At 44.6% G+C, this 13099-nt stretch overlaps 1 protein-coding gene across 1 annotated transcript; it reads left to right on the top strand.

Moving 5' to 3' along the window:
* The first annotated feature begins 3130 nt into the window (after positions 1 to 3130).
* Positions 3131 to 13092, top strand: ELF2 (E74 like ETS transcription factor 2). The gene is made up of 6 exons (XM_042870818.1): positions 3131 to 3272; positions 4196 to 4369; positions 6104 to 6190; positions 10904 to 11096; positions 11490 to 11843; positions 12220 to 13092. The coding sequence occupies exons 1-6, from the start codon at positions 3233 to 3235 to the stop codon at positions 12845 to 12847; spliced, it is 1476 nt and encodes a 491-aa protein (XP_042726752.1). The 5' UTR covers positions 3131 to 3232; the 3' UTR covers positions 12848 to 13092.
* The last annotated feature ends 7 nt before the right edge of the window (positions 13093 to 13099 follow it).

The following is a 13099-nucleotide window of genomic DNA, read 5'->3' as shown; positions in this document are numbered from 1 at the left end:
CGCGAGCGTCTGCCGCCCTTCGGCCCATTCCTGTGCCCACTGGCCGCCGTGTTGCGGTACGGCGGTGCGGTCGGTACCGCGAGGTGAAGGCTAGGCCCGGATTGTTCCTATTTGGGGCTGGCTCGGTTGCCGGCCACGAGAGCGTCTCCAGTCTGCCCGAGAAGGATAGGTGTGGGGCTGGCAGATAACGTTGCTCGCGGTACCGGCCTGGCAGCGCTGCTGTTCGTAGGTGAACCCGGCGAACTTCTGTGAGGTGCGTTAATGCCCTCCATCCGTGCTTGGAATTGGGAACCCCTCATTGCAGCGCTGTGCTGGTGCCTGGCAGCATTAAGGGATAAGCTGTTGTAAGCCCCAGGGCTGCAGTTCCGTGCTGACCTTGCGCAGGTGAAAGGAGGTTGCTGCAATGCAGTGTCACAAAGCTCTGGTTTAGAAACTACAGTCTAGCTCTTCTTGTACCTGTGGTTGCTCCTGTTTTGGGAGCACTGTCAAAGGTGCGCGTTGCTGGTGCTTCTTGCTGTGAAGCTCAGCTGCAGCCCTGTTGGGCTTAGCTACCAACCAAGTTGGGCTTTTTGCAACAGCAGTTGGGAGCCCTGAGTACACACAGCACACAGCATTTGATAGGGAAGGGAGAGTGGGGTTGGGAGGCGCTCAGTCAGCATTGGAGATGGTTCTCAGCTGGCCTGTTCTCTTTTCCTATTTAAAAAAGGAGAGCTGTTTTCTTTTCTGGTAGAAACATAGATTATTTTATAAGCAGATGTTTTTCTTCTGTACAACAGATCAGAAAACTTAGTTTTAATGTGAAGCGTGCCAAAAAATGTGCCCTAGAATCTTATTACTTCCTGAAAGCAACGGGATGAGATTTGGGTTAAAAGAATGGAAACAAACGTGGTGTCCCACAGGCATGGGTGAGCAGAAGGACTGCTGCAGTATGCCCGTGTTAATGTGAGCTGCAGGGATGCTGCATGGTGAGGAACCTCAGTAATCTCCCGTGGCAGTGTCTTTTGGCTGCAGTTGGCGTTCAGGTGAGCACTGCTGCTCCTCTGGGCGCAGTTCTCCCCCACGCCTCTCATGAGGAGCGCTCCCAGTGCTGCAGTGCAGGGGAACTGGGCTGATGGCTCTGCCTTCTGCACGTCCCACCCTCTTAGTGAGCCTGTCCCTCGGTGCTTGCCCTTGCTGTCATCTGGTAACAGGATGTCTTTGAGAGTGGTCGAAAGAGCTTTTATTTAAAATTGGCACTGAGATGCGGATTGATGCTTTTCCCAATGTGTCAGTGCAGTAGGGGTTGCCCACCACATCTTACAGATGGGGCTTCCCGTCCTCTCCCCTCCGCTCCTGTCCTCTCCCCTCTACTCCCCTTTCCCCCTTGCTCCTGGTCAGGTTGGTATGGTGCTGGAGTGGTGTTGGAAAGGTACAGAGAGGCGCCTGAGTGACCTTGTTGCCCTTGTCCCAGGTGAGTCAGTCATTTGCTTGTGTGTGGCTGAGACTTCCCTTGGGAAGGAGGAACACTCAGGTAGAATGTTGCCTGCAGGGCCTCTCTTGTGGGTGCCGGTACCCCAAGTCTTGGGACCGCCCTGAGCTGCTGCTGGGAAGGGCTGTTGGGACACAGCAGGTAACAGCCTGTCCTTTGGCAAGGTTCTCTGTGCCCGCAGGGTGAGCTTTTGTTGTTGCCCTGTTCTGGAATGCCAGCCTTATCAGGTGTCTACTGCCCCAGGAGATAGAGCCCCCTAAATAGCATCTGGGCAGGGCACTGGCAGAGGGTTGGCTCAGTGGGGTGTCTCATTCTACTAGTAGTTTTGTGTGTTTTCCAGGTGTTGCTAACTTGTTGCTTGTAGGGTTTTAAAGCTTCTAGTCCTTACTTCTAAGGTCTGATTTGCTAGCTTTTCCCCACGTGTGCCTGCACTAATCTGTTTCTGTCAGGTTTCCCGAGGCAGAAGTAGCAGCAGCGGTGTTTTCTTGCTTTCCAGCAGGCAGCCATCACTTGCTTCTCAGACCCTGTCAGTAACAGGATAGGTGCCTCAGAGCTGTCGTGGAGAACGCTCACCGAATGCCCGTCGGATGGCAGGGGCTGCAGACAGGTGACCCTGCTGCAGCTAAAGATAGCCCTGCGTCTGGCTGCAGGGCACTCGGAGAGATACATTGCCTTAAATGGTGAGCTGAGCTGCAGGAGCCGGCACCTTGTGCTGCGGTGACACGGGACAGGTGGCTGTGCTGCCTGGGACCCTGCCCAGCCTGCCCACAGGGCAGCACCTCGGCAGCACCGCAGCTGGCATCCAGAACACTTGGGATTCCCTTTTTTGTGGTGTTGTGCTGGGGCCGGATGGTCTGCCTTGTATCCAAGTGTGTTCCCTTGGAGTTGCTTTATATTAGTTTTATTTAACTGCTTCGTTTTCATGAGTTTTCAGAACTCAAAAACAAAAAAAAGACCTTTTCACCTTAGTCCCTCAGCTGTTGTTTAAGAGAAAGCTTTGTGGTTCTGTTGTTTTCTCATTACCAACCATGCCCGTTAGCCCAACTTGCCAGTGTTTTCAGTATTAGGAAACAAGATATCACTGTTGTGCAAATTAATCTTGTTTTTTGTACGTACGCTTTGTCTAAATAGACTGAAAAGCTGAAGATAAGTGATGTTTGTAATTTAATGGGATCACAGTTGGAGATGGGTTTGCTTCTCTCTGCTCTGTCATTTTACAGCCATCTTCATCACAATTCCTATTGTGCTTAAATAGGAAGTAGAGGAGAAACACTCAAAAATCTGTCTCTGTAAGCTCTTGCACTCCTATTAGAAACAGGGAGCTTGGCTGTGAGCCAGAGATCTCAGAAGTGACAGCATTGGTTCTCGTTGGCTGCTTGTCTCATGTCTTCCCTGAACGTTTCTGTCGGCAGTAAGGTGTAATGGTGTGAAGGCACCGGACAACTTCTTGATCTTCATGTTTAAGATTGAACAGCACTGTTGAACATACAATGATTTGTATGGACTTGAGCCTGGAGTGTTCAAGGCCAGGCTGGATGGGGTTGTGAGCAACCTGGTTTAGAGGTGTCCCTGCCTATAGCAGAGGGATTGGAACTGGATGATCTTAAAGGGCCGTTCTGACCAAAACCATTCCATGATTCTGTGACTTGTATGACTAATCTGGTCTCATAACACTTTTATCCTTCTGCAGTGGAAGCATCAGTACACGGAAGCAATGTACACTGCACAGATAAGACAATTGAAGCTGCAGAGGCCTTGCTTCATATGGAGTCTCCTACCTGCCTGAGAAATGCCAGGAGTCCTGGTATGTCAGCTACAGTTTCTCCTCCTCAAGCAGTTTTTCTTTCCACTAATCATTAAAACCATCATCCTGTAAGGAGCATGCTTTCAGGTGGTATCATTTACCTGAGTCATGTTGTTGGGTGCACATACTCGAATAAGCTGCACATTTAAAGTGGACTTTTCCATCTAAACATCAGGTAAAACTTTTTTATTGTGCAGGTGATGGAGCACTGGCACAGGTTGCCCAGAGAGGTTGTGGAGTCTCCTTCTGGGAGATCCTCAGTAACTAGCTGGAACATCATGGTCACCCTGCTCAGGGCCTCCATGTTTGAGCAGAGGTTGGGCCAGGTGACCTCAGGCATCTCGTCCTACTTAAGTCGTTCTCTGATGCTATGAACCTGACATTGTGCTTTGCTAAAATAGTTACTTCAAGGGAAAATTATTTTCATCTGTTCTTCTGTTTTAGAAAGAATATCTGAATACAGGATGTTGTAAATTGTTACCAGTTTAAAAACCCAGCAGTCAGTGTTGATGATTCCTTTAGTTGTATCTTCTTTCTGAAGTTACTTAAGTATACATCGGATGAAATCGAGATCAGATTGGAACCCAAAAGCTATCAAGTAGGAAATGGAATTTGGGATGCAAACCTGAATGAACTAAGGATCAGAGATTGAGCTCTAATTTTCTTCAATTAAAATTGAATTTAAAGTTGAGCTTAAATCAAAACAGTTTTGCTTTGATATAATTATCTTATGCTCGACAGTGATCACAGGTGTGCATGTTTTGGGGGAGTGGACTGATTTTCTACATGGCAGTTTGTTGGAATTGAATCTTGCTACATTTTTGCACGTGCTTTGTTTAAAGCAATTTCATGTAAGAGAGGTTGGAACAGTCAAGTAGAAACTTCATAACATACTTGTTCTTTTTTCCCCCTTTTCCTCTTAGTGGAAGTTTTGGTCCCTCCTTGTGTGTCAACCCCAGAGTTCATCCATGCAGCCATGAGGCCTGATGTGATCGCAGAAACTGTGGTAGAGGTGCCAGCAGATGAATCTGAACCAATGGATTCATCTCCTGCTCGAACGTCCCCTGATATCCATGAACGAATGAAGAAGAAAAAAGGTGCGTATGGCTCCTCATAGCAGCTACCTCAGGGTTTATCTCTTATGCAGACAGCCACAGATGGTGCAGTTGAGATGCATACAGATAGGTTAGATTAGCTGATTTCTCTGCTCAGGTTATCAGTGTGGATCACGTCTGAAATGCGAGTTCTTAGAGAGCAGGCCTGTGACAACATCCAAAAGTAGCGAGAGAGTGCGTTTTACCAACTGCTAAGGAAAAGGATTTCTTTTTTTGCTCTGTGCCTTGTTAAGTGAAGTCTGCAGAGTGGGGGAAGGGTAAAGAAGGGTTCAGAAAGGACTTGAAGGGGGTAAATGTTTCTCTGGAATAGGTGTGTGAGAGCAGGTGGTCTCAGGAGTCCTCGAACGGAACAGTAGAAAAGTTACTAGCTTACAAGCTTATAATTTGATTTACAGAATCAGTACAGTGTCTTTCTGGGAAAGAAGTATCTTGTTTGTCTGATCGGTGTGCCTTGGAGGAGGCACTAATGGGAACAGTGAACGAGGTCTAAGCATTCAGCTACCAAATGAAATGGCTCTGAATGGTCGGTATCAGTCTGGTCTAGCAGTTTGCTTACAGGCATGTTATAATTCTCTTAACCATAGGAGGACTTTATTAGAGATTCCAGCTGTATGTATGCAGGGTTGCTTCTAGTTTAGGGAAAAAAAGCTGCAGTGTCATGGTAAAGCATTATATAGCTGAGGTCTACAGTTTGAGATTTGGTGAAGTCACATGCACGTCACTATGGCTGTAACTACCCTAAATGACATAAGCAGGAAAATAACGATAGTGCTTTTTTATAGCTGTATATTGGATTTAAAATGTTTCTGTACTTTTCCACTGTCTGTCTGAATAGTCATCAGTGGGCAGATTATGTTACAGGGCTGTGCTCAGAAAGCTGAAAGTGTGTAAGGTCATTCAGATACGGCAATGGAATGATAACTTCTGTCGTCATAACTAATGCTTGTTGAATTCAGCATTTACCGAAGAATATTATTCATCAGCAAAAGATAATGCTGTTGCTCCCGAGGAAGGAGAGTTACTTGCTGCTGCTCTCCTCAAAGTGACGGCAGAAGTGAGGGTTGTTTGCAATCTGCTGCCCTAGGTTATGATCCTCTCCCAAGCTTGGGCCCGTTTACCTCCATGGAAAGGTCAATGGAGTGTAAAAGGGTGAGGATTTCCCTGACACCGGAGCACAGCAAGGGGCTGCGAGGGCAGAGCAGCCCCAGCACCACCCTGAGACCTGCGTCCCAGGGGCTGCACGCTGAGAGGAAGCTTGCCTGTAGCTTTTAATGGGCAGATGTGGAGCGGAAGTGGGAGTTTTGTGGATTCAGCTGTAGGATTTTGTAGGAAAACTGATGCTTTGATGGGCACGTGCTCTATCGAAAACAAAGCAGGCGGAAGGGTGGTAGGTTCCAGAGTAAGAGAGGCATGTGACTAAAGGAATGCAAATACACTGGATTTACTTCATGTGTGTGGTGTGCACTGCACCTGCCAGTAATTCATCTGAAATGAGGTTAAATCTGCCTCTGGAATAAGCAGACGAATGATGCGTTAAATTGGAAGTGCAATAGTCGTCATCTAAGAATGGCAGTTTATCCATACTTGAAGCAAGGAAATAGCATTAAAAAAAAAAAAAAAAGAACTTCTTCTTTCAGCAAAATCAAACAACAAAATGCTTTTATTCTGCATACAATTAATACTTTTCATTTTTCCCTGCATGTGTTGTGTGCGCAGCTGGCCGTAAACCCAAGAGCCAACAATTGACCATTTCAGATGGGTCTCCAGACCTAGGTATAAAGAAGAAACCTAGAGAAGGCAAAGGTATAATTTTACATCGTTAAATCATGTCATTTATATGTATTGTGTGTCTTGTAGGTAAAACTGAGATCTTGAAAACTTTGGTGGGTGAATTTGCACTGACTTCATTCGGTCTCAACTTTATTTGATGTCTTTGCATTTGTTGTTGCAAGATGAAGTACAAGGATGTTTCTAACTCCCCTGTAATACAACCCGTACATTTTCATTTGCTTTGCATTTATTGCTGTCTTCTGTGGTGTGTGTTAACTTGTTGCCAGGCACATAATTTGCTAAGCTGCCGCTGTAGGACTTGCTCTGAAGTAGAAGCAGCTTGTGGGCATTTGTAATGTTGAGGGCTGGAAATGTGTTCCCTTAATTGATTCACAGACATCAGTGGGAATGTGTTGCTTGACTAATAGATACAAATTGGCTGAAGGGTAAAAACAAATGATGGTATGTTTCTCTGCTGCTTGAGTGAGGAGCTGTATGCAGAAGAGTCATTATTCTTATTGTTTTTCATGATGAAGAGTCCTGTCTTGGTTTGCAAGCCCCAGCTTTTCACCCAGAGATCAGACAGACCCACAGCACCCACTCACAGGTTACTGCTGAATTGCAGTGCAGTGTATCAGCTCTTAGCCCTGCCTAGGTGCAGAGCGTGGATCTTGTTCCCAGCTAACTTCACAAATAGTTGTTAGGAGATTGCACTTACAGCTAGGAAAATAGAGTTTTAGTGACTCTCAGTAGCAGTGTACCAGCTGAAAGAGCATGCAGTTGTCAGCACGAGAGCTGTTATTATTTCAGGATTTGTTTGAAAGCAGGATCTGTGCTATTTACGTCATTCCTTATCTGGGGACAGCTCCTGAGTCGTGCTTGTGAGCAGGCTGAGGAAGAATGGATGCTAGCTCATGGAAACCAGTGCAGAAAATAATTACGTTTCCAGGCATCGGTCTCTGTTGGTGCCTTTGATTTTTCACTGTAGCAGATCTTTGTATTTGCTGTTCTTAAAAGTGCTTCTTGTTTGATTATTTTTTTAAATATTTTTTTAAATCTTCTTTGTAATTCTGATGTTGCTTTTAGTGCTTCCTGTTATCTGAAGAGCATTTGTGAACTGCCCTTGTTGCTGCAGAAATGACTTTCTGTCCTTCCAGTTTGTGTTTCTAGTGCTGATTTCTCTCCTTAGCTGTTAGTTTTATCAAGTGTGAGATGTTACTACTCTTTTTTCCAGTTTCTATGGGTGCTTAGGATATGCTTTTGTTTGTTGTTCTCACAAGTTATCTCAGTCCATATTTTACACCACAGCTGGCATAACATACATTTTCTTTCTTCATGAAGGTTAACTTGAAGTCTTGCAGAATATTTTGTTACTGGCTTAATTTTATTTACTGTTTCTTTTAAAGAAGGATTTGCTATATGCAGGTTGTTTGACACGTAACATGTTTCTGAAAAAACAGGAAGTATTGCTAGAGCTGAGTGCTGTCAGCAGATTTAAGTCCTGGAGGAGAAGAACGGCTGGTTGTATGCAGCTGGAAACAGGTTGCTTGTTGTCTGTGCAGGTACTTCTTCCTCTGTGCATTCTGGATGGGTACGCAGTAAAGCAACTGTAGATAATCAGCTTGAGTTTGTTATATCGAGGGAACTGAAGACTCCTTAACTGGGGTGAAAGTACTAGTAGTTGTCCTCACGTAGAAGATTGAGAGTTTATATCTGGCTTAACTTCCCTTATTTTGTTTTTGCTTTGCTTACATGCTGTTTTAAAAGTGTAGACTGATAGCATAAAGCTGCAGGAGAATTTTTTCCCTCAGAGGGAGCAGAACTGGCCTTGAGCCTTTCAATAGAGGTGCTGGTACAAATGTGACAGTTGATACAGTGCCTTGTATCATTGACATGCTTTCTGGCTGTTAGTCCTTATAATTTGAGTACAGCTGACACAGTGAGTGGTGTTCCCCAGGGGTCGGCACTGGGCCCAGTGCTGTTCAGTATCCTTATTGATGACCAGGGTGATGGCACTGAGAGCACCCTCGCTACGTTTGCAGATGACACCAAGCTGGGAGGAGCTGTTGATGTGCTTTGGGGTAGGAAGGCCCTGCAGAGCAATCTAGGCAGGCTGGATTGCTTGGCTGAGGCCGGTAGGATGAGCTTCAACACGACCAAGTGCCAGATTCGGGTTGGATGTTAGGGAACTTGTTTTCTCTTGCAGAGTGATGGGGCGCTGGAACAGGCTGCCCAGGGAGCTGTTGGAGTCACTGACCTGGGAGGTGTTCAAGAGACTTTGAGATGCCGTTCTGAGGGACAGGGATTAGTGGGGAAATATTGGTGTTAGGTGGACAGTTGGACTGGGTGATCTGATTCTATGATTAAGTAACAGACAGTTGTAATGATCAGCTAGATACAAGCAAAGTATTTCACTGTGCCAAATTGCTCTGTACTGAAGGTAAGGTAGGTAATAATTGTGTCAACTCTGTGCACTCTTAAGGTATATTGGTGATCTTGAGACTTTCCAGGTGTGGAGATGAGTTCTAGATGCTACTGAAAAAGGCTCCTGTCTTCCTAGCAAGATGTACTATGTGCTTATATCTGCCATGCCGGATTTTGGATGCATAACAGCAGCATGAATGTAAACCTGCTCAGATAATACATTTTATAGTCGTATCTTTTTCTTCCTCAGAAGTCAATAGGCTCGTATTCATGGTATGAGGAAAGGTTAGTTTTCTAGGGAGAGAGGATTTAAAAACAGTGCAAACATTTCTAAAGTTAGCTTTTGTGTTAAATGCATAGCAACCATTATTGCCAGAGCAGCAGAGTAGATGGCCTCTGAGTAACATAACTATTCCATAGGCCTCATGTGGAAAAATGTTATTCAGGTCACTAAGAGTTTGAAGAAAAAAGGAAGAAGTGTTGAGTCAGCAGCTCCTTTCCAACAGAAAAAATAAGGCACTTTCAGGAATGATTTCTCTCGAAGGTCAGTTTTATTTCTGCAGTGAAACGGTTCCAAACCTCTACAGGATTTGTTGGTGAACCCAGAAATTCTATTTCTAAGGAGCTAAGAAAAAAAAAAAAAAGAAAAAACAAAACAAAACAAAAACAGAATTAATTTGAAGGAAAACACTCCAAGTTAATATTTTTTCTCTTATAGAAGTCTTTCTGAAGTGGGAACTTACCGGTTGCTTGGTTACACGCAATTATGAGGAGTTAAAACACTTAGCATCTAACTAACAGCATTCTGAGATTAATAAGTTAGGGAAGATTATTCTGACTTGATAAATGAAATTAGAAGAACGATATAAAAAGCTGCAAGAGGTTTTTTTTTTTGTCAAAATTACCTTTCACTTCCCTAAAATACAGCATGAAGATTATCCAGAATGATTCCAGGATTCTGGAACATCTTGACTCATATAAGTCCTATATTTCTCTGAAATGCAGCTGGATTTTCATATGACTTGATTCTGTACTTGCTGTTTACTGGAGCACTTACTAAAATATTGGGTAGTCTGTCTCTGAGATCATCATCAGAAGATGGAAACCATAATGAGATTTTTCTAAGGTAGTTAACTTCTTGGACTCTGTAAGAGAGGCCTTTCAACTGCCTTAATATATATTTTGTTGTTACGCCGTGCTACAAACAAGTGCTGTGCTGGGCCATTAAGCTTCAGGAGTTAATGATCTCTTTGCACGCAGAAAATATTGGGGTGTATGTTTTAATTTGCTCATGGCACCTGCTGTTGGCTTGGAAGCATGATCACGTGAATTGAGATGGCCATTCTGAGGTTGTTACTCTTGTGGATCTGTGTTGGTTTTCCCTTCTTGAATTGCTTTAGCGGTCTTCTCCAGCACTACTGATAAAACAGAGGTATCTTTTTTCCTTCTGCTTTTCTTTCCCTTTTGCTAGGTATAGTCAGAGTCCAGGCAGCCCTCAGGTTATGTTTTATGCCATCCTGATAGTCATTGTTACAGATGTTGTCTTGTGGCACCTCCAGTGGAAATGGTACAGGAATTGTACACCCCTGAAATGTCTGAGAAGTGTATTGAATTCTTATTCTGTAGGCTTCTTTGTTCTGTACCTCCCCAGTTGCAGGAAGGTACGTGGCATTTCTGCCGTGTAAATCCTTGCAGGGAGTAGCTGGACTGGCTTTGCACCTAGCAGGCCTCGATCATTGTGCAGGATACATTTGGATCAGAACACGGGGCTGTCAGCAGCGGGTGTGAGAATCCCCTTGGTGCTGATGTCCCATTGAAGTCAGCGGGATGATCCTGGACAGGAGGTTGTGGCCTTATTGCCGTTTGAGATGGTTATTGAAGGTTATATGCCTTTGTACATGATTTATTTCTGTCGTCTTGTACTTCAGCATCTTAAAGTGCACTGGCTTTTCTCTCCTCTGCTTAAGAAACTGAGAAGAAAATTCTGAGCTGTGTTCCTATCTGCGCAGAGCAGCTGTAGGTTGTAGAGTCTTGGAACACCCTCCTGTACTTCTTTTCTCTTTTCAAGATCTGGGAATGGGTGTGGAATTGAAGAGGCTCCTGTGCTATCCAACAGATCACCAGGGTTAGCTCCTTTCAGAATGTAAATATTTATGAAAGCTTTACTAAACAGAATGAATGAATGCTTGCAGGTTGCATTACATACCATCCTCTGCGTAGTGTTTGCCTGTAATTTAGGTCATTTGGAGTTAGCTATATATGGAGAATTTTCTGCTGTCCTTGAAAGTGGATTTCTAATGTTCAAATGCTTTCTGATTATAGGAAATACAACATACTTATGGGAGTTTCTTCTGGACCTTCTCCAGGACAAAAATACTTGTCCTCGTTATATTAAGTGGACTCAGCGAGAGAAAGGAATCTTTAAGCTTGTGGACTCGAAAGCTGTCTCCAAACTATGGGGAAAACACAAAAACAAACCTGACATGAACTATGAGACCATGGGAAGAGCTCTGAGGTAAAATCTTAAGCTGCTACTTAATTACTGCTCCTACTATGATTTCACATCTGACTCTTAAATCCTCAAGTCTAAAATGAACTGTATAGAAATAATGCTAATTCTGAGGTGTTAAAAGCTGCCCTTTTGCTGACTTTGCTGATGAAAAAGCAGCAGTTTTGCAGTTCCTGTTGCTTTCCATGTTACCAGTTAATTTGCAATTTACCTTTAGAGGTTTGTGTTTAAAAGGCCAGATTTTTTTTAAGCTGGATATTTGAGATGCTGTGCAGCTTCTTGCCATGCCTTCTTACATTTTATTTTTGGCTGTGGTTATGGTAGATTTTCTTGCAAGTACAGAGCAAGTTTTTCTCTAGAATCTGTATCAGTTACCACTTAAAGGTACTTCTCTTGCAGATACTACTATCAAAGAGGAATCCTTGCCAAAGTTGAGGGACAGAGGCTCGTTTATCAGTTTAAGGAGATGCCAAAAAATATAGTTGTCATCGATGATGACAAAAGCGAACCCTGCAGTGAAGATTTGTCAATGCCTACAGATGAGAAGTCATTGGAGAGAGTGTCTTTATCTGCAGAAAACCTCTTGAAAGCAGCGACCTCTGCACGCGGAGGAAAAAACTTGTCTCAGTTAAGCTGTACCAGAACAGAAAAAGCAGTCACCAGAGTGGTGAATATTGCCTCACCAGCACACGATTCATCATCATCTCGCCCCTCGACAACCACTACTACTGTCCCAGCGTCGTCAGCTCCCAGGTTGGTATTGATGTGGCTTGGGCTTGTTGTTCACCGATGAATGACGAGCAGCTTTTTTGGTTGGGATGGTGTCTTTATTACTTTGTATGCTGGAAGTCTTCTCTGATCTACAGGCAGCCATGAATTGTGGTAGAATACTGTGAAAGTGTGGTTTATGAGACAGAGCTGCCTAGCAGTGCACTTGCCCTCAAGCATATTTTAAAATCACGTAGAGAAGAGAGAGATGGATGCTGCTCAATCTACGAAGTCCTATTATGAGATGGACGGGAGGTTTTTGTCCTCGTTCTTAAGGAACCAGTTAGAAAGCTGCAAATTTGGGATTTGCGTATCGCTGTTTTCAGCTCTAACGGTTTAAATGCACGTTTTTATTTTGCAGGACTGTACGTGTGGCAATGCAAGTGCCTGTTGTAATGACCTCTCTGGGACAGAAAATTTCTACTGTGGCAGTGCAGTCAGTAAATGCAGGGTCGCCGTTAATTACCAACACAAGTCCAACAACGGCAACAACTCCAAAGGTAGTAATCCAGACAATCCCTACTGTGATGCCAACCGCTTCTGAGAATGGAGACAAAATCACCATGCAGCCTGCCAAGATCATTACGATCCCCGCCACGCAGCTGACGCAGTGTCAGGTACAGACAAAACCAGGCCTGACTGGGTCGGGAAGTATCAACATCGTTGGAACCCCGTTGGCTGTTAGAGCACTGACCCCGGTGTCCATAGCTCACGGGACACCAGTGATGAGACTATCGGTGCCTGCGCAGCAGGCGTCAGGCCAGACTGCCCCCAGGGTTATTAGTGCAGTAATAAAAAGCCCGGAAGTGAAATCAGACACAGCGGCTGTAACGCAAGAACGTGAAGTGAAAACGCTGCAGCTCTTACAGGAAGAGAAGACGGCAGATGGGAGCAAGACTGTAACCCATGTTGTGGTAGTTAGTACGCCCTCAGCTATTGCGCTTCCTGTGACAATGAAAACAGAAGGAATCCTAACGTGTGAGAAGTGAAGAACAGGTTGCTTCCAGCGTGGACTTACGGACTGTTACTGTTTTGTTTAAACTGACATAACTGGGGAGGGAAGTGGAGGCGATCGCCACGTCAAAAAGGAGAGCGGGGAAGTGTTAAAAAACATGAGTTGCATTGGAGACTTAGTGGGGAGAAAAAGAAGTATTTTTCCCGTGTTTCAGTGGGAATGGAACCACATTGCTATGCTGACAGAAACGGCCTCTTCCAGTCAGGAGACAGCTGAACCCGTGGAC

This window comes from Lagopus leucura, unplaced genomic scaffold (assembly GCF_019238085.1).
Source record: "Lagopus leucura isolate 7727_CA_CO unplaced genomic scaffold, USGS_WTPT01 Super-Scaffold_100004, whole genome shotgun sequence".
NCBI classification, from domain to species: Eukaryota; Metazoa; Chordata; class Aves; order Galliformes; family Phasianidae; genus Lagopus; species Lagopus leucura.
The sequence above is the reverse complement of the archived record's forward strand: the minus strand, read 5'-3'. Positions and strand labels throughout refer to the sequence as shown.